We start from the raw sequence: 23,149 nt of genomic DNA, 5'->3' as shown, positions 1-23,149 counted from the left end.
TTTGCTTTGCCTATCCCTCAATATGTCCCTAAGTTTATTATACTCATCCCGTTCCTTTATTGTTCTATCATTACTTACTGCGCACTTTTTTTGTATCGCAATTTCAAAGGCATCTCTTTTGGTGCATTCCTCCTTGAAAACTACCTTTATTGGGCGGCACCCATCTTCACTGCCTTTACCCACCCGGAACCACGTTTCGGAACCATCATGGAACCATTCTCAAGAACAAATGAGTAAAATTAACAGCGTTTATCTTTTTTCTCACTAAGTTTTATTTTAAAATTTATAATTAAAAAAGAAAATTATAAAAGTATTATGAACTAGATAAAACACTTACAGTGTTGTCAATGCTGTCAAACCATTAAATGCATTAGCTGGCAATGTACTGATTTTGTGACCATTCAAACGTCTTCAAAATAAAATGATTCATAGTAAGTAATATTATATATATCCAATTTATCCAAGTTGTTTGATACTGTATAATTGTAAATTTTCATTAATAAAAAATGTAGTGACAAAGGAGATCTTTGAATCAAATAGTCATGTATATAAACAATAATATAACACAGGTTGTTAGTTGTAAATATATTGATTGGCACCGGTGTTACAGAAATGTTAGGGCAGTCTATGACATACAGTATCAAATGGAATAATTAGAATAGTTCTCAAACAACAATAAATAAAGTTTCTTTTGAAATTAGGAAGTTTTTAAAAGTGAAGTATTGAAAAAATACTCACAGTTCTGTTAATGATTCCAAACCAGAAAATGCATAGGCTTCCAATGTGCGTATTTGGTTACCTTCCAACCGCCTTAAATGATAAATAATGCACAGTATAATAGTCTTGATAGCTTAAGCTTGAGCAGGCAAGTAACTTGCAAATTATCTATTGAGTTCTACATCTTATATAATTTTGGTGTTTGCCCCCATTCCCAGTCCGAGTTTCCAAATACCCATTTTTCAGTCCTAGCAAACTATAACCTTCCGAATGGTAACTGTTTCCTAATGCTTGCTTGTTTTGTGCTGCTTCGAAAGGAGCGGCACAAAAAGAAGCCCATCTCAAAATTTAGCATATCTCGAAAAGAAGCCCACCTAAGAATCCTAAAAAAAGAAACAGCAATTACCTTCTTTTTAAGGTTTTATGGTAATCTGTAATTTTTAATTCTACATGCATGATTTAATTTAGTGAAATAATATAAATTAGTAAATGTAGCAAATAGTATGAAAAAACTCACAGGTCTGTCAATGCTGACAAACCATTAAATGCACTGGCTGGCAATGTACTGATTTGGTTACCCTCCAACCTCCTACAAAGGAAAAAGAATGAACAGTATAATAAAATTACAATATTCAAGAAGGTTGATTTTTTTTCCTAATATGGTAATACAGTATGGTACTACAGTTGAAACCCCAAGACACATCCCATTAAGACACTTTTAAGGCCTGAATAATTTTCCTATTTAGCAGCACATCCAAATACAAACACACCTCTCAGGCACAGACAATTTTTGACAATAAGGGTTTTTTTCATGTATTTATAATCCCGTAACCGGTTACCTAAATACTTTTTGACAGTGAATATAATTTTGATAGAAATACTGAAAATTATATTACTGGACCTCCTGCAAGGCCTCCCTAAGGGGACATCAAGACCCATTGTTGGGAGTTTTAAATGTAATCAAATAGTAATTATTAAATGAAGTTAAAACAATTACTCTATATGATCATTACATTAAAATTTGCATACTGTTAGAAAATTGCATGTAATACATAATTTTATTCTGGTACAAGAATTGAATTTACATTTAACTTTAATATAAAAAGGAATTCATAATTACAAATTAAGAGATGTTTACTACGTATACTTTAAAATAAAAATTAATGACAAAAAAGATCAACGTTTCGGAACCATTCTAAAGAACAAATGAGTAAAATTAACAGCATCTATCTTTTTTCTCAATAAATTTTATTTAAAAATTTATAATTAAAAAAGAAAACTATAAAAGTATTATGAACTAGATAAAACACTTACAGTGTTGTCAATGCTGTCAAACCATCAAATGCATTAGCTGGCAATGTACTGATTTTGTGACCATTCAAACGCCTTCAAAATAAAATGATTCATAGTAAGTAAAATCATATGTATTCAAGTTGTTTGATACAGTATGATTGTAAATTTTGATTGAAAAAAAAATTAATGACAAAAGAGATCTTTGAATCAAATAATCATGTATATAAACAATAATATAATTCATGTTGTTACTCTATTCTATTGATTGGCACCGGTGTTACAGCAATGTTAGGGCAGTCCATGACATACAGTATCAATTTGAATAATTAGAATAGTTCTAAAACAACAACAAATATAGTTTCTTTTGAAATTAGGAAGTTTGTAAAATGAAGTATTGAAAAAATACTCACAGTTCTGTCAATGATTCCAAACCAGAAAATGCATAGCCTTCCAATGTGTATATTTGGTTACCTTCCAACCGCCTTAAATGATGAATAATGCACAGTGTAATATTCTTGCTAGCTTAGGCTTGAGCAGGTAAGTTAATTGCAAATTATTTATTGAGTTCTACATCTTATATAATTTTGGGGTTTTCCCCCATTCCCAGTCGAAGTTTTCAAATACCCATTTTTTCAGCCCTAGCAAACTATAACCTTCCGAATGGTAACTGTTTCCTAATGCTTGCTTGTTTTGTGCTGCTCCTAAAGGAGCGACACAAAGAGAAGCCCATCTCAAAATTGAGCATATCTCGAAAAGAAGCCCACCTAAGAATCCCAAAAAAAGAAACAGCAATTTCATTCTTTTCAAGGTTTTATGGTAATCTATAATTGTTAATTCTACATGCATGATTTAATTTAGTGAAATAATATAAATTAGTAAACGTAGCAAATAGTATGAAAAAACTCACAGGTCTGTCAAAGCTGACAAACCATTAAATGCACTGGCTGGCAATGTACCGATTTGGTTACCATCCAACCACCTACAAAGGAAAAAGAATGAACAGTATAATAAAATTACAATATTCAATAAGATTGATTTTTTTTCCTAATGTGGTAATACAGTATGTAATGGTACTATAGTTGAAACTCCCAGACACATCCCATTAAGACACGAGTATTAAGGCCTGAATGATTTTTCTATTTAGCAGCACATCCAAACACACACACACCTCCCATAGGCTCAGACAATTTTTGACAATAAGGTTTTTTTTTCATGTATTTATAATCCCGTAACCGATTACCTAAATACTTTTTGACAGTGAATATAATTTTTAAAAGTGAAGTATTGAAAAAATACTCACAGTTCTGTCAATGATTCCAAACCAGAAAATGCATAGGCTTCCAATGTGCGTATTTGGTTACCTTCCAACCGCCTTAAATGATGAATAATGCACAGTATAATAGTCTTTATAGCTTAAGCTTGAGCAGGCAAGTAAATTGCAAATTATCTATTAATTTCCTTATATAAACACTGTGTTTACCCCCTTTAATTCTAATTATTTTCTAGTTAAAGTTTATACATTCTTCTTTTCAGAACCACTGCGCTTAGTAGTCTTAAACTTTACTTGCCACTCCATCTACCTTTGAATGTTTTCCTTTGTGCTTTGACTTATGAAATGATAAACTACATATGCATATTGTACAATGTAGTGATTTGGGATAAATTTGTTAAGACACACAGTTCTTTTAACGCTGTCAAACCATTAAATACATTTTCTGGCTAAGTACTTATTTTGTTATTATTTAACCTCCTACAAAAAAAAAACACAGTATAAAAAAAATTGCAATATCGAAAAAATTGTGTCCGCTTGTAAATGGACACCCCATAAATGGAGGATACTCCCATCACAAAAACAACAAAAAAGACAGAATAATATTCATTTATATCATTATTATTAATACAAAAATGAATATCGTAATAATTCTGATACTTTCTCAGGCTTGACAGTTTTCATTGGTGATACATTTGCTGCTAAAAGTTTTAATTCTTAAGTCCAGACCAATCAGTGTTCATATCGGTATATTGTTTTTTTTTCAACAAAAATCCCTATTATGGGGACAATTTTGTTAAGTTTCGAAGGTGTCCCATTATTATAGGGGTTCTACTGTAATTTAAAATATAAAAGTATATAAACAAGAGAAAACACTTACAGTGTTGTCAATGCTGTCGAACCATTAAATGCATTAGCTGGCAATGTACTGATTTTGTGACCATTCAAACGCCTTCAAAATAAAATATTTCAAGGTAAAGTAAAACTATTATATCATAGTTGTTTGATACAGAAAGATAAATCATAGTAAGGACAACTGCAATAATTAGAAAAGTTCTAAAACAACAATACATCAAGTTTCTTTTGAAATTAGGATGTTTGTAAAATGAAGTATTGAAAAAATACTCACAGTTCTGTCAATGATTCCAAACCAGAAAATGCATAGGCTTCCAATGTGTGTATTTGGTTACCTTCCAACCGCCTTAAATGATAAATATAATGTACAATATAATAATAGTCTTGAGCAGGTAAGTTAATTGCAAATTATTTATTGAGTTCTACATCTTATATAATTTTGGGGTTTGCCCCCATTCCCAGTCTGAGTTTCCAAATACCCATATTTCAGTCCTAGCAAACTATAACCTTCCGAATGGTAACTGTTTCCTAATGCTTGCTTGTTTTGTGCTGCTTCTAAAGGAGCGGCACAAAAAGAAGCCCATCTCAAAATTTAGCATATCTCGAAAAGAAGCCCACCTAAGAATCCTAAAAAAAGAAACAGCAATTACCTTCTTTTTAAGGTTTTATGGTAATCTGTAATTTTTAATTCTACATGCATGATTTAATTTAGTGAAATAATAAAAATTAGTAAACGTAGCAAATAGTATGAAAAAACTCACAGGTCTGTCAAAGCTGACAAACCATTAAATGCGCTGGCTGGCAATGTACTGATTTGGTTACCGTACAACCCCCTACAAAGGAAAAAGAATGAACAGTATAATACAATTACAATAATCAAGAAGGTTGATTTTTTTTCCTAATATGGTAATACAGTATGGTATGAAACTCCCAGACACATCCCATTAAGACACTGGTATTAAGGCCTGAATGATTTTCCTATCTATTTAGGCTTGAGCAGGTGAGTTAATTGCAAATTATCTATTGAGTTCTACATCTTATATAATTTTGGGGTTTGCCTATGCCCAGTCCGAGTTTTCATTTTTTTCTGCCTTAGTAAACTACATTTATTTTGATTTATTACAATTATTACCGTATCTTACGAAAAAAAATAAAAACAATTCATGGTGAATTCATTAAAAAGAAAGTTGTTTCTTTTTTTTGGCGGGGTGCGGGGTTGGGGTGGCTTAGGGGTTTAAACTTATAATAATAATAATGAAATTATATATTAAATATTTTGTTATAGTTGTCCTACAATGTAAAATATAATATTTTTAATTTAACTTTTTAATTAAAACTAAATTGTAGTATGGTTAAATACATTATACGGCATGTAATCCATCTTTTGATACAAAATATACTAAGTTATACAGATTCAATTTCTATTGTTATATCTTACAAAAATAAATAGTTGAATCATGGTGCATAAATTAAAAAATTGTTGCTTTTTAAATTGGTTTTTCTGTAAATAATCATGAAATCAGGTACATATTAGTTCATTATTACAATTGATCCCACAATGCATTGTATTGTATCAACATTTTAATGTAAAAATATACAATATATATGTAAATTTTAATAATTTTTATTCTCATAAGACAAAATTAATACATAAACAAATATTATTATTTAGTAACATTCATTATAATGATATTTATATTGTATGTACTTTAGTTATGTCAAAATATACTATGTTAAAATAAAATAAAAATGTGATATATTTTAATAACTTATTTTATAAAAATAAAATTTCTACAACAAATTCAAATTGTTTGATTGCAACCATATAATAAATGTATTATCTAATATGTTGTACTGATTCAGTTTCAATTGTTATATCTTACAAAAATAAATAGTTCAATCATGGTGTATACATTTTAAAAATGTTGATTTTAAAATTATTTCAAATAATTTGATAAATTTAAAAATGTTGATTTTAAAATTTCTTTTCTGTAAATAGTCGTAATGTACATATTAGTCCATTATTACAATTGAACCTACAATGAATGAACCTCCATTGTATAAACATTTTAATGTCAAAATATAAAATATATATTTATATTTTAATAATTGTTATTCTCATAAAACAAAATTAATACATAAACAAATACTAATTATTTAGTAACATTTGTTATAATAATATTTATATTGTGACATTTACAATAAAATTTTATTTTGAATTATTTAAAAAAAATAAAATTTGTTCATGGTGGATGAGCAAAAAACTACTGATTTTTAAGATATTTTTTATAAGATCACAAATTGTGAAATTATGTAATCATTTTAATCCATTATCATTGTTTAACCAACAAAGTAAAATAATTTGTAATTTAATTCTAAATTAAACCAAATTGGTAAAAGTAAGCAAACATAAGCAATACATTTACAGTGTTTCCAATGTTGTCAAACCAGCAAATGCAGTGGTTGGTAATGTACTTATTTGGTTACTGTGCAAAGACCTTAAAAGTAAAAAGAATGCACAGTATAAGTAAATCACAATATCCAAGCTGTTTTTGAATTATTTTAGTTTTTCTGTCACCTCAAATGTTGAAATGTCTACATTCTGGTACATTATTACTCTATTAGTGATGTCAAAATATGTTATGTTAAAATAAATATGGTAAATATAATTATTTTAACAATTTCTTTTTACAAATCAATTGTTTGTTCAACCATATAATAAATGTATTATCTAATATGTTAAACAGATTCAATTTCTATTGTTATATCTTACAAAATAAATAGTTCAATCATGATGGATAAATTTAAGAATTGTTGCTTTTTAAATTTGTTTTACTGTAAATAATCATGAAATCATAAGGTACATATTAGTCCATTATTACAATTGATCCTACAATGCATTGTATTGTATCAACATTTTAATGTAAAAATATACAATATATATGTAAATTTTAATAATTTTTATTCTCATAAGACAAAATTAATACATAAATATTAATTATTTAGTAACATTCATTATAATGATATTTATATTGTGAATATTTACAATTAAAGATTACGTTTGAATTATTATATATTACAGAAAAAATAAAGTTCTTTCTTACAATAATAATAATGAAATTATATATTAAATATTTTGTTATAGTTGTCCTACAATGTAAAATATAATATTTTTAATTTAACTTTTTAATTAAAACTAAATTGTAGTATGGTTAAATACATTATACGGCATGTAATCCATCTTTTGATACAAAATATACTAAGTTATACAGATTCAATTTCTATTGTTATATCTTACAAAAATAAATAGTTGAATCATGGTGCATAAATTAAAAAATGTTTGCTTTTTAAATTGGTTTTTCTGTAAATAATCATGAAATCAGGTACATATTAGTCCATTATTACAATTGATCCCACAATGCATTGTATTGTATCAACATTTTAATGTAAAAATATACAATATATATGTAAATTTTAATAATTTTTATTCTCATAAGACAAAATTAATACATAAACAAATATTATTATTTAGTAACATTCATTATAATGATATTTATATTGTATGTACTTTAGTTATGTCAAAATATACTATGTTAAAATAAAATAAAAATGTGATATATTTTAATAACTTATTTTATAAAAATAAAATTTCTACAACAAATTCAAATTGTTTGATTGCAACCATATAATAAATGTATTATCTAATATGTTGTACTGATTCAGTTTCAATTGTTATATCTTACAAAAATAAATAGTTCAATCATGGTGTATACATTTTAAAAATGTTGATTTTAAAATTATTTCAAATAATTTGATAAATTTAAAAATGTTGATTTTAAAATTTCTTTTCTGTAAATAGTCGTAATGTACATATTAGTCCATTATTACAATTGAACCTACAATGAATGAACCTCCATTGTATAAACATTTTAATGTCAAAATATAAAATATATATTTATATTTTAATAATTGTTATTCTCATAAAACAAAATTAATACATAAACAAATACTAATTATTTAGTAACATTTGTTATAATAATATTTATATTGTGACATTTACAATAAAATTTTATTTTGAATTATTTAAAAAAAATAAAATTTGTTCATGGTGGATGAGCAAAAAACTACTGATTTTTAAGATATTTTTTATAAGATCACAAATTGTGAAATTATGTAATCATTTTAATCCATTATCATTGTTTAACCAACAAAGTAAAATAATTTGTAATTTAATTCTAAATTAAACCAAATTGGTAAAAGTAAGCAAACATAAGCAATACACTTACAGTGTTTCCAATGTTGTCAAACCAGCAAATGCAGTGGTTGGTAATGTACTTATTTGGTTACTGTGCAAAGACCTTAAAAGTAAAAAGAATGCACAGTATAAGTAAATCACAATATCCAAGCTGTTTTTGAATTATTTTAGTTTTTCTGTCACCTCAAATGTTGAAATGTCTACATTCTGGTACATTATTACTCTATTAGTGATGTCAAAATATGTTATGTTAAAATAAATATGGTAAATATAATTATTTTAACAATTTCTTTTTACAAATCAATTGTTTGTTCAACCATATAATAAATGTATTATCTAATATGTTAAACAGATTCAATTTCTATTGTTATATCTTACAAAATAAATAGTTCAATCATGATGGATAAATTTAAGAATTGTTGCTTTTTAAATTTGTTTTACTGTAAATAATCATGAAATCATAAGGTACATATTAGTCCATTATTACAATTGATCCTACAATGCATTGTATTGTATCAACATTTTAATGTAAAAATATACAATATATATGTAAATTTTAATAATTTTTATTCTCATAAGACAAAATTAATACATAAATATTAATTATTTAGTAACATTCATTATAATGATATTTATATTGTGAATATTTACAATTAAAGATTACGTTTGAATTATTATATATTACAGAAAAAATAAAGTTCTTTCTTATAATAATAATAATGAAATTATATATTAAATATTTTGTTATAGTTGTCCTACAATGTAAAATATAATATTTTTAATTTAACTTTTTAATTAAAACTAAATTGTAGTATGGTTAAATACATTATACGGCATGTAATCCATCTTTTGATACAAAATATACTAAGTTATACAGATTCAATTTCTATTGTTATATCTTACAAAAATAAATAGTTGAATCATGGTGCATAAATTAAAAAATTGTTGCTTTTTAAATTGGTTTTTCTGTAAATAATCATGAAATCAGGTACATATTAGTCCATTATTACAATTGATCCCACAATGCATTGTATTGTATCAACATTTTAATGTAAAAATATACAATATATATGTAAATTTTAATAATTTTTATTCTCATAAGACAAAATTAATACATAAACAAATATTATTATTTAGTAACATTCATTATAATGATATTTATATTGTATGTACTTTTGTTATGTCAAAATATACTATGTTAAAATAAAATAAAAATGTGATATATTTTAATAACTTATTTTATAAAAATAAAATTTCTACAACAAATTCAAATTGTTTGATTGCAACCATATAATAAATGTATTATCTAATATGTTGTACTGATTCAGTTTCAATTGTTATATCTTACAAAAATAAATAGTTCAATCATGGTGTATACATTTTAAAAATGTTGATTTTAAAATCATTTCAAATAATTTGATAAATTTAAAAATGTTGATTTTAAAATTTCTTTTCTGTAAATAGTCGTAATGTACATATTAGTCCATTATTACAATTGAACCTACAATGAATGAACCTCCATTGTATAAACATTTTAATGTCAAAATATAAAATATATATTTATATTTTAATAATTGTTATTCTCATAAAACAAAATTAATACATAAACAAATACTAATTATTTAGTAATATTTATATTGTGACATTTACAATAAAATTTTATTTTGAATTATTTAAAAAAAATAAAATTTGTTCATGGTGGATGAGCAAAAAACTACTGATTTTTAAGATATTTTTTATAAGATCACAAATTGTGAAATTATGTAATCATTTTAATCCATTATCATTGTTTAACCAACAAAGTAAAATAATTTGTAATTTAATTCTAAATTAAACCAAATTGTTAAAAGTAAGCAAACATAAGCAATACACTTACAGTATTTTCAATGCTGTCAAATTAGCAAATACATTGGCTGGTAATGTCCTTATTTGGTTATTGTTCAAAGACCTTTAAAGTAAAAAGAATGCACAGTATAAGTAAATCACAATATCCAAGCTGTTTTAAAATTATTTTAGTTTTTCTGTCACCTCAAATGTTGAAATGTCTACATTCCTGTACATTATACAGTAGTTATACTGCATGTACTCTATTGTATGTACTTTAGTGATGTTAAAATAACAAGGTGGTAAATAAATTTTAAAACTTATTTTTCTAAAAGAACATTTCTACACCAATTTCAAATTGTTTGTTAGCAACCATATAATAAATGTAGTATCTAATATGTTATACAGATTCATTTTAAATTGTTATCTTACAAAATAAATAGTTCAATCATGGTGGATAAATTTAAGAATTGTTGCTTTTTAAATTTGTTTACTGTAAATAATCATGAAATCATAAGTTACATATTAGTCCATTATTACAATTGATCCTACAATGAATTGTATTGTATCAACATTTTAATGTAAAAATATACAATATATATGTAAATTTTAATAATTTTTATTCTCATAAGACAAAATTAATACATAAATATTAATTATTTAGTAACATTCATTATAATGATATTTATATTGTGAATATTTACAATTAAAGATTACGTTTGAATTATTATATATTACAGAAAAAATAAAGTTCTTTCATGGTGGATGAACTAAAGACTAGTGATTTTTAAAGATATGTTTATAAGATAACAAATTGTGAAATTATATAATAATATTAATCCATTATCATTGCTTAACCAACAATGTAAAATAATTTATAATTTAATTTCTAAATTAAAACCAAATTGTTAAAAGTAAGCAAACATAAGCAATACACTTACAGTGTTTTCAATGCTGTCAAATTAGCAAATACATTGGCTGGTAATGTCCTTATTTGGTTATTGCTCAAATACCTTAAAAGTAAAAAGAATGCACAGTATAAGTAAATCACAATATCCAAGCTGTTTTTAGATTATTACATTACTTTAGTTGTGCCACAATATACAAAAATATGTGTTAAACATATTTTAAATTATTATTTCTACACCAAATGTTATACAGATTCACTTTCAATTGTTATATTTTACAAAAATAAATAATTCAATCATGGTGGATACAATTAATGTCTACTACATTCCTGTACATAATACAGTAGTTATACTGCATGTACTCTATTGTATGTACTTTAGTGATGTCAAAATATACACTATATGTAATAAAAAATATTTGGTAAATATAATTTAATAACTTATTTTCTTAAAACAAAAATATATATTTATATTTTAATAATTTTTGTTCTCATAAAGATAAAATTAATACATAAACAAATACTAATTATTTAGTAACATTTGTTATAAAGATATTTTAATATTGTGACAGTTACAATAAAAATTTATTTTGAAATAGTATATATCATAAAAATTAATAAAGTTATAGTGGATGAAAAAAAAATAGTGATTTCTAAAGTTATTTTTTATAAGATCACAATATTGTGAAATTATATAATAATATTAATCCATTATCATTGCTTAACCAACAATGTAAAATAATTTTTAATTTAATTTCTAAAGTAAAACCAAATTTGTAAAAGTAAGCACAGTGTAAGTAAATCACAATATCCAAGCTGTTTTAAAATTATTTAGTTTTTCTGTCACCTCACAAATGTTGAAATGTCTACATTCCTGTACATTATACAGTAGTTATACTGCATGTACTCTATTGTATGTACTTTAGTGATGGCCAAATATACTATGTTAAAATAAAAATGTGATATATTTTAATAACTTATTTTGTTAAAATAAACTTTCTACAAAAATTAAAAATTGTTTGTTAGCAACAATATAATAAATGTTTTATCTAATATGTAATACAGATTCAGTTTCAATTGTTATATCTTACAAAAATTAATAATAATTCAATCATGGTGGATACATTTTAAAAATGTTGATTTTAAAATAATTCTTTTTGCTATACATACAAATATAAAATATATATTTATACAAGACAAAACAATACATAAACAAATACTAATTATTTAGTAACATTTGTTATAATAATATTTATATTGTGACATTTACAATAAAAATTTATTTTGAAATATTATTATTAAAAAAAATAAAATTCATTCATGGTGGATGAGCAAAATTTATATAAAAGTTATTTTTTATAAGATCAAAAATTGTGAAATTATATAATATTAATTCATTATCATTGCTTAACCAACAATGTAAAATAATTTTTAATTTAATTTCTAAATCAAAACTACATTGGTAACTGTAAGCAAACATAAGCAATACACTTACAGTCTTTCCAATGCTGTCAAACTAGCAAATGCATTGGCTGGTAATGTACTTATTTGGTTACTGTGCAAATTCCTTAAAAGTAAAAAGAATGCACAGTATAAGTAAATCACAATATCCAAGCTGTTTTTAAATTATTACATTACTTTAGTTGTGCCACAATATACAAAAATATGTGTTAAACATATTTTAAATTATTATTTCTACACCAAATGTTATACAGATTCACTTTCAATTGTTATATTTTACAAAAATAAATAATTCAATCATGGTGGATACATTTAAAAAAAATGTTGATTTTAAAATTCTTTTTACTGTAAATATTTAATTATGGAATCATAAGGTACATATTATTAGTCCATTATTACAATTGAACCTAAAATACATGTGTAATGATAGCATATAGTTAAGGCTATGATATTGTAAGTATAGAGTGAGCCCTCTATAGTTAGTGTACAGTTGAGTGAGCAATGCCTCATGGCATCACTTGATGTAGGAGAACCAAGATGGTTGAGATGTAATAAATGAAACACTAATCAAGTCACGACTACTACCTGTGTTATTTATAAAACAAGTAACATTACATGGTGTCAGAATGAATGGATTAAAACCTCCAGAATCTTTGAAAGTAAGTGTCAGTAATAATATGGCAGAAGAATGGAGAAAATGGAGTCAACGTTTTGGGTTGTACATTACAGCTAGTGGCCTAGATAGGAAGCCAGCAAAGGTAAAGTGTAGTACACTATTGCATGTAATAGGCGAGGAGGCGCTAGACATATTCAACACATTTGTATTTACAGCTGACGAAGATGCTGAAGATGTAGAGGTAATTCTTCAGAAATTTAAAGCACATTTTGAGCCCCAAAGGAACATAACGTATGAAAGGCATAAGTTCAATACAAGAATACAAAAGGAAGGTGAAGGGTTTGATCAATTCATAACTGATTTAAGAAGTAAAGCAAGAACGTGTGAATTTGATAATTTACATGATAGCTTAATAAAGGACAGAATAGTAGTAGGAATTCGAAGTGATACTGTAAGAGAAAGGTTACTTCGTGAAAATGATTTAACGCTACAGAAAGCAGTAGAAATATGCCAAGCTGCAGAGATTAGCCGCAAACAAAGATGTGTAATGAAAGATGCATCAAAAACGGGCAACAGTGAAGTGATAGAAGAGAGTGAAATAAATAAGCTTAAAACAGAATATAAGTACAAAAAAGCTAGTAGTAGTGCTGCCAGTAGTTCATACAATTGTAGGCAATGTGGTAAAACTCATGAGTATAAGAATTGTCCAGCATATGGCAAACAATGTAAAGCATGTGGAAGAAATAATCATTTTGCTATAAAATGTAGGAGTAAAGATAAAAGAAAGCCATATAGGTTTAAGAAAAATAAAATAGAAGTAATAGAAGAAATAGATAGTGATAGTACAAATAGTGATGAAGAGTTCCTAATGGATACATTAGAGAATAAAGATAACACCAAAGAATGGTCTGTAAATTTAAAGATCTATAACCGTGATAGCAAACATAAGGTAGTAAAGTTGAAAATTGATACTGGAGCTCAGTGTAATGTGATAACAGAAAGTATAGTACAAGAATTAAAGATTCCAGTAAATAAAACAAATGCAAGGCTTATAACATATTCTGGTGAAAAGATAAGACCAGTTGGTAAAGTAACACTACTCTGTGAAAACAAACATAAATACTATGAATTAGAGTTCCAAGTCATGAATAAAGCAGTTCATCCTGTATTGGGACTGCAGGCTTGTGAAAGACTAAACTTGGTGAAGAGAGTAGAAAGAATAGAAACTAATAGTGACTACAATGATTTGAAATCTAAATACGATGTATTTAAAGGTTTAGGTTGTATTGGGGGTGTACAAAAGTTGCATGTAAAAAAAGATGCAAAACCGGTAATTCATCCGCCAAGATCAGTACCTATTCCAATAAGAAAGAAAGTATTAAAGGAGTTGAATAATATGGAAAGTAAAGGGGTAATAGTGAAACAAAATGACCCTACCCAATGGGTGAGCAGTATGGTAGTGTCATATAGATAGTGTACGTATATGTATAGATCCAAAAAATTTGAACGACGCTCTTGAAAGACAGCATTACCCAATGAAAACGATAGAAGAAGTAATAACTAAGCTACCTAATGCAAAAGTGTTCAGCACTTTAGATGCCAGTAGTGGGTATTGGCAAATACAGTTAGATGAGGATAGTTCAAGGTTGTGTACGTTTAATAGTCCTAATGGAAGGTATAGATACACTAGATTACCTTTTGGTATTAAGTCAGCCCCTGAGATTTTTCAAAGAGTAATGACCCAAATGTTTGAAGATTTGGAAGGTACAGAAGTCATAATGGATGATATTTTAGTATGGGGTATAGATAAGAAACAACATGACGAACGACTTGAGAAAGTTCTCAATCGAGCAAAAGAAAGAAATTTAAAATTAAACCCAGAAAAATGTAAATTTGGCTTAGATGAAGTAAAATACATTGGTCACACATTAACATCTGAAGGTTTAAAAACAGATGAGAGAAAAGTTAAAGCAGTACAAGAAATGCACAAACCTAATAATAAGAAAGAGTTACAACAGTTTCTTGGAATGATAAATTATCTTGGTAAATTTATACCAAATTTAAGTAATGTAACTAAACCATTAAGACAACTGTTAGAGAAAAATACTATGTGGCAATGGCAAGCAGAACATGATATTAGTTTTGGACAGTTGCAGCGCTTAGTAACAGAGGCGCCAGTTTTACAATATTATGATGTAGAGAAACCGGTGACAGTAAGTGTTGACGCATCAAGCACAGGTATAGGCGCAGTATTATTGCAAGATGAACATCCGATAGCGTTTGCATCAAAAGCGTTTACAGAGCCTCAAACAAGATATGCACAGATAGAGAAAGAATTAGCAGCTGTAGTTTTTGGATGTGAGCGTTTCCATCAATATTTGTATGGCAAAGAATTTATCGTAGAAAGCGACCATAAACCCTTAGAATCGATAATGAAAAAAGCACTAGCACTAACGCCACCAAGACTACAGAAAATGTTATTAAAGCTACAGAAATACAAGCTGGAACTAGTTTATAAGAGAGGCAAAGAGTTGTATATAGCAGATGCATTGAGTAGAAATCATCTACCAGATATAGAAACAGAACAGTTTAGCATTCCGCTGTACATGATTAACAACCTACAAATGACAAAAGAAAGACTAGTAGAAATAAAGAATGAAACAGTAAAGGATACAGCTTTAAGTAAATTAAAGGACGTAGTAATAAATGGATGGCCAGAGAACAAAGCTATCCTAGAACCAGACGTTAAACCATATTGGGATTATAGAGATGAAATCTTAGTAGAAGGAGATATGCTATTCAAAAATAACAGATTAATCATACCAGCGACACAACGTAAACTGATGTTGAGTAAATTGCATGCTAGTCACCAAGGTATTGAAAAAACAAAGAAACTTGCACGAGATTTAATCTTCTGGCCAGGAATAAATGCCCAAGTGACAGACACAGTAGGAAAATGTGAAATATGCCTAAAACACCGAATGAAAAACCAAAAAGAACCAATGGTAGCCCATCAAATACCATCAAGACCATGGCAGAAAGTGGGCATGGACCTATTCACACTAGAAGCTGAGGAATACCTAATAATCGTAGACTATTATTCAGGGTATTTCGAAATAAACATGTTAAAAAGCACGAAATCTAGCTCAGTTATAAAATTTTGCAAGCAACAATTTGCTAGACATGGGATACCAGAAGAAGTAATTTCTGATAATGGACCACAATTTGCGTCAATGGAATTTCAAAATTTTGGCAAAGCGTATGATTTTAAACATACAACAGCATCCCCATTTTATCCGCAAGCAAATGGAAGAGCCGAAAAAGCAGTTCAAACCGCAAAAATGATACTCAAAAAAGCGAAAGAAGATAAACAAGATCCATATTTAGCCCTATTAAGTTACCGCAATACACCTAGAGATGGATTACCATCACCAGTACAAATGCTAATGGGCCGTAGAACAAAAACACATTTACCAACGTCTACGAAACTGCTGAAACCAAAAGTAACAAACAACATGAGACAATTAAAACAAAACAAAGCAAAACAAAAGAACTATTACGACAGAGGAACAAAACCGCTAAAGACACTTAAAGTTGGAGATAGAATTTATGTGCGAAAAGATTGTCAGTGGAAACCAGCAACAATCGTTGAGAAACAAGAAAGTCCACGATCATACACAGTTGAAAGCGATGGAAAATATTATAGACGCAATCGCAGAGATATCATTAAAGTAACAAGTTCGCAGGATTCACAGACATCACATATAATAGAACCAAACACCACACAAGAAACACGTCGCTACCCTAAACGCAACAGAAAACAATTGATAAAACTAGATTTGTGAACTAAGGGCAGAATAACCCCTAAATTGTGTGCCAGAATAGTCTACCTCTGAGCACAACATAAACAGCATTATATGTAATGTACTGTATGTATGTTAGGAAAGAGCTTTTGCCTGTTGAGGTTTTGTAAATAAAGATTGTTAGGATTTATATGTAAGAGAAGAAAGATGTAATAGTTTTGTTTTGTGAACAAAGGAAAAGATATTGTTAGAGTGTTGTTAGTTAGTAGATTTAGATGAACAGTAATTAACTTTTTAATTTTAAAAAAAAGGGAGATGTAATGATAGCATATAGTTAAGGCTATGATATTGTAAGTATAGAGTGAGCCCTCTATAGTTAGTGTACAGTTGAGTGAGCAATGCCTCATGGCATCACTTGATGTAGGAGAACCAAGATGGTTGAGATGTAATAAATGAAACACTAATCAAGTCACGACTACTACCTGTGTTATTTATTAAACAAGTAACATTACAACATGCACTGTATTGCATAAACATTTTAATGTCAAACTAATTATGTATTTATATTTAATAATTTTTATTTTTATAAGACAAAATTAATACATAAGCAAATACTAATCATTTAATAACGTTTGTTATAATGATATTTATATTGTGAATATTTACAATAAAAATAAATTTTGAATTATTATATATTACAGAAAAAATAAAGTTCTTTCATGGTGGATGACTAGTGATTTTTAAAGATATTTTTTATAAGATCACAAATTGTGAAATTATATAATAATATTAATTCATTGTCATTGCTTAAACAACAAAGTAAAATAATTTTTAATTTAATTTCTAAATTAAAACCAAATTTGTAAAAGAAAGCAAACATAAGCAATACACTTACAGTGTTTTCAATGCTGTCAAACCAGCAAATGCATTGGCTTGTAGTGTACTTATTTGGTTTATGTCCAAATACCTTAAAAGTAAAAAGAATGCACAGTATAAGTAAATTGCTATATATCCAAGCTGTTTTTACATTATTTTGTTGAAATGTCTACATATACTGCATGTACTCTATTGTATGTACTTTAGTTATTTCAAAATATATGTTAAAATAAAAATGTGGTAAAAAATGTCTACAACAAAGTCAAATTGTTTTCAATTGTTATGTCTTACAAAAAATTAAATACTGTAGTACAATCATGGTGGATAAATTAAAAAATTGTTGCTTTAAAAATGTTTGTACTGTAAATAATAATGAAATGATAGAATATATTCTATTATTAATGTAAAATAATGTTTAATTGTATTTCTAAATTAAAACCAAATAAATAAACTGATTGAAACAACATAAAATTACTCTAAACTATCAGCTGTAGTTCAACATTAACAACCCTCTGATAACTATTATCATGGACCTTTAAATTAGCATAAACCTATATAAATTCTTTCTTTCTTTGGTTGCAGAATATTTGTTGTATCAATCAACTTATGTTAAACCGATTCAATTTCAATTATTATCTTACAAAAATAAATAATTCAATCATGATGGATACATTTTAAAAATGTTGATTTTAAAATAATTCTTTTTTGCTATACATACAAATATAAAATATATATTTATATTTTAATAGTTTTTTTCTCATAAGACAAAATTAATACATAAACAAATACTAATTATTTAGTAACATTTGTTATAATAATATTTATATTGTGATATTTACAATAAAAATTTATTTTGAAATATTATTATTTTAAAAAATAAAGTTCATTCATGGTGGATGAGCAAAAAACTAGTTATTTATTAAAATTATTTTTTATAAGATCACAAGTTGTGAAATTATGTAATAATATTAATCCATTATTATTGCATAACCAACAATTAATTAAACAAATAATTTGTAATTTAATTTCTAAATTAAAACCAAATTGGTAACTGTAAGCAAACATAAGCAATACACTTACAGGTATTTCAATGCTGTCAAACCAGCAAATGCATTGGCTTGTAATGTCCTTATTTGGCTATCCCACAAATACCTTAAAAGTAAAAAGAATGCACAGTACAGTATAAGTAAATCACAATATCCAAGCTGCTAAATTATTACATTACTTTAGTTATGCCACAATATACAAAAATATGTGGTAACCATATTTTAAATTATTATTTCTAATTCTACACCAAATGTTATACAGGTTCACTTTCAATTGTTATATTTTACAACAATAAATAATTCAATCATGGTAGATACATTTAAAAAGAATGTTTATTTTAAAATTCTTTTTACTGTAAATAATTAAATTATGGAATCATAATGTACATGTTAGTCTATTATTACAATTGAACCTACAATGCATGCACTCTATTGCATAAACATTTTAATGTCAAAATATAAAATAATTATATATTTATATTTTAATAATTGTTATTCTCGTAAGACAAAATTAATACATAACCAAATACTAATTATTTAATAACATTTGTTATAATGATATTTATATTGTGAATATTTACAATAAAAATCAATTTTGAATTATTATATATCACAGAAAAGAAAAAGTTCATTCATGGTGGATGAGCAAAAATCTAGTATTTTAAAAAAATTATTTTTTATTCAAATGTGTGAAATTATGTAATAATAATCCATTATCATTGTTTAACCAACAATGTAAAATAATTTGTAATTTAATTTCTAAATTAAAACCAAATTGATAAAAAAAAAGCAAATATAAGCAATACACTTACAGTGTTTCCAATGCTGTCAAACCATCAAATGCATTGGCTGGTAATGTACTTATTTGGTTCCAGCTCAAATCCCTTAAAAGTAAAAAGAATAAGTAAATAAGCACAGTATAAGTAAATTGCTATATATCCAAGCTATGTTTACATTATTTTGTTGAAATGTCTACATATACTGCATGTACTCTATTGTATGTACTTTAGTTATTTCAAAATATACTATGTTAAAATAAAAATGTGGTAGATATATATTTTAAACAAAATGTCTACAACAAAGTCAAATTGTTTTCAATTGTTATATCTTACAAAAAAATAAATACTGTAGTACAATCATGGTGGATAAATTTAAAAATTGTTGCTTTAAAAATGTTTGTACTGTAAATAATAATGAAATGATAGAATATATTCTTTTATTAATGTAAAATAATGTTTAATTTTATTTCTAAATTGAAACCAAATAAATAAACTGATTGAAACAACATAAAATTACTCTAAACTATCAGCTGTAGTTCAACATTAACAACCCTCTGGTCACTATTATCATGGACCTTTAAATTAGCATGAATCTATATAAATAATTAAATTATGGAATCATAATGTACATATTAGTCCATTATTACAATTGAACCTACAATACATGCACTCTATTGCATAAACATTTTAATGTCAAAATATAAAATAATTATATATTATATTTTAATAATTTTTATTCTCATAAGACAAAATTAATACATAAGCAAAGCAGAAAAAATAAAGTTCTTTCATGGTGGATGAACTAAAGACTAAATGTTGATTTTAAAATTAGTTTTACTGTAAATAATCATGAAATCATAAAGTACATATTAGTCCATTATTACAATTGATCATACAAGGCATGCACTGGGGCGGATCCAGACATTTTTGAGAGGGGGGGTCCGCCGATAAAAAGGGCACATCAGATATTGAGTATTTGAGCCACAGCCCCCCCCCCCCCCCCCCCCCATGGTGGGGGCTGTGGCGAAGCGAATTTTGTTACAGGACACACTTAGATGGCCGGAAATGGCACTCTCGCACGCAAAATCCATGATAAATGGCACCTTTCTAGTTCGCCGGAAATGACACTTATTAGCAGGGTATAACGATGCAAAATTAAAAGTTATTTTTCAACCAATTTAAACATTATCTGTTGGTATTTTGTTTCAATATTCCAATAAAGAAAGAATTACGAAAATCTGACTTGTAGTTTTCGAAATATAGGGTCTAAAACATTGCCGAAAATGATCGTTTTTAGCCACGAACGTTGTAAACAAATTGCGCCATTTTTCGCTAAAATAATTACATATAATTACGTTTTATAGTAATTTCTTTTATATATCAACATTGGAAATATCAATAAAATATGTTATTAAATGTTTATAAAATATATAGAGTTGTTTATTTAACGGAATTCGTACAAATTCATTGGAGTCTAAATTTGTGTAGTACCGTCGCGTTCAGTACAGAGAGATCACGTGACTTCTTGGTACACGCGAGAGAAAACGTTCCGCTGTGGGTGATTCGCGTCCACCAATCAAATAGCCAGAATCCAAAATCATTCAACCGTGAGCTCTGCCGATCGCGGGAAAGCTCAGCTTTGATTGGCTTACGATGACATCATATCACAAAATGGTGGTTTTGTAGTTGAGCCTCACGTAATTTTCACAAATATTGTTTCAAAAATGAAATAAATGAACCTTCTTTATGGTATGTGTGATTTTTCTTTAAAATATTTGAATAATAAAGGCTTCATATCGAGAAAAAAACAATTTTTTTGGCACTTATAATAAATATTTCTCAGAGAAAAAAGCACATGGCTTCAACTTGTAGAACTATATTATCTTGGCATAGGAAGACAAACAAATCCCAGGTCATGAGAGGCTCAACTACAAAAACAAGGTTGAATAGTGTAATTTCGATGATTTTTGAGTAAACAATCTACCGCGTATGGTCGTACGCGCTAGATAGTACGATATTTTAACTACATTTTTTACATGTTTGGTTGGATGTAATGGAAATAAAAAATAGTTGATCTGATGGAATGATATGTAAATAAACAAATACCCAAAGAATTATGTTTACAGTTCAATTATTTTCAGAATAATAATACATAAAAATGTGTTTACCAATGGACAAATAATCGAGTCAATGACATAGCGCGCATGGTAACGTACGCGGAGTTGAATCGTAAAAAGTTTACATGCGCCCTCTGTAGTATGTGAAACGATCTATTTTTAGAAGTTTAAGTAGAGATCATCACGCGTCACCACCTCTCACGATGCTCTTTGATCGGCCGCCGTAACTTAACATCGCGCTCATTGTGATAAATTTCTGTTTTTATTTTTGGGGTTAGTGTAGCCTACTCTGTGCATACTAATATACACACAAATATGTCACACAAATAAAATATTGAACCTCTAAAAAGAGGGCACCCTTAAAATTTAGGGGGGGTCCGGACCCCGTGGACCCCCCCTCTGGATCCGCCCCAGATGCATTGTATTGTATCAACATTTTATTGATGTCAAAATATAAAAATAAATAAAAGTAAATATTCATCTCAAAACGTATGAATGTATAGTTCTACATGATATTGTTCACTATAGGTTTAATTATGTTACTCTGCACCTTATATCTTAATTTGGGTTTTATTTAGGGTGATGCCTTTGTTCTTATAATTATTTGATGCCACTGCCCTTTTTTTACCACTCAAACAAATAAAGACTTGGTTATACTGATCGGTTTGATAAATGTTTATATATTGAAGTCGGTGACATTTGTTGAATTTGAATATAATTATCAATTTTTATTCTCTCAAGACAAAATTACTACATAAACAAATACTAGTTATTTAGTAACAATGATTATGATATTTATCATTATTATGAAATTATACAATAAAGGATTTCGAATTATTATATCCTCCAAAAAAAAAGTTCACTCATGAATAAGAAAATGAATTGTTTTAGAGTTATTTTTATAAGAATAAATATAATAAAATTATATAATAATATTAATCCATTATCAATGTAAAATAATGTGTAAATGTATTTATAAATTAAAAACAAAAAATAATAAAATAATCAAACATGTAAAGTTGCCTTTGTTCCACACACAAAAGAATCACAAAAAGCTGGTCAAAAGGAGACTGTTCGATGATAAAAATATAAAAATCGCAAAATATAAACAATATAGTATAAACTACCAAATTTGAAAAATTAAAACATTAAAAATAATACAGAGCACTCTACTCTCATTCAGGATGTACACGTCACATTACTTATTTTAACTACCTTATTTATATATATTCCAAATAGATGATTGACTGATTGGGAGCATGCACAGTATAAATAAATTACAATATTCAAGTGTACCTAATATACAGTATTTTTACTGCATGTCTCTATT

General features: G+C 26.9%; 2 protein-coding genes across 2 annotated transcripts in view; one reads left to right on the top strand and one right to left on the bottom strand.

Annotated features, from left to right (window-relative positions):
* LOC144848741 (bridge-like lipid transfer protein family member 3B) overlaps positions 1-23,149 on the bottom strand; it is a 109,311-nt gene that overhangs the window by 29,170 nt on the left and 56,992 nt on the right. The gene's annotated exons all lie outside the window — the stretch shown is intronic.
* LOC144848296 (uncharacterized) lies at positions 13,010-14,672 on the top strand. The gene has a single exon (XM_078705012.1). It carries the CDS (start codon positions 13,209-13,211, stop codon positions 14,670-14,672), a length of 1,464 nt encoding a protein of 487 aa, XP_078561138.1. The 5' UTR covers positions 13,010-13,208.

This window comes from Antedon bifida, chromosome 7 (assembly GCF_963402885.1).
Source record: "Antedon bifida chromosome 7, ecAntBifi1.1, whole genome shotgun sequence".
In the NCBI taxonomy this organism is placed as follows: Eukaryota; Metazoa; Echinodermata; class Crinoidea; order Comatulida; family Antedonidae; genus Antedon; species Antedon bifida.
Note: the sequence above shows the minus strand (reverse complement) of the source record. Positions and strands in the feature narration are given on the sequence as shown.

Excerpts from the sequence above, each read along its gene's own strand:
- LOC144848296 (XM_078705012.1), top strand. The coding sequence starts at position 13,209 with ATGAATGGATTAAAACCTCCAGAATCTTTGAAAGTAAGTGTCAGTAAT.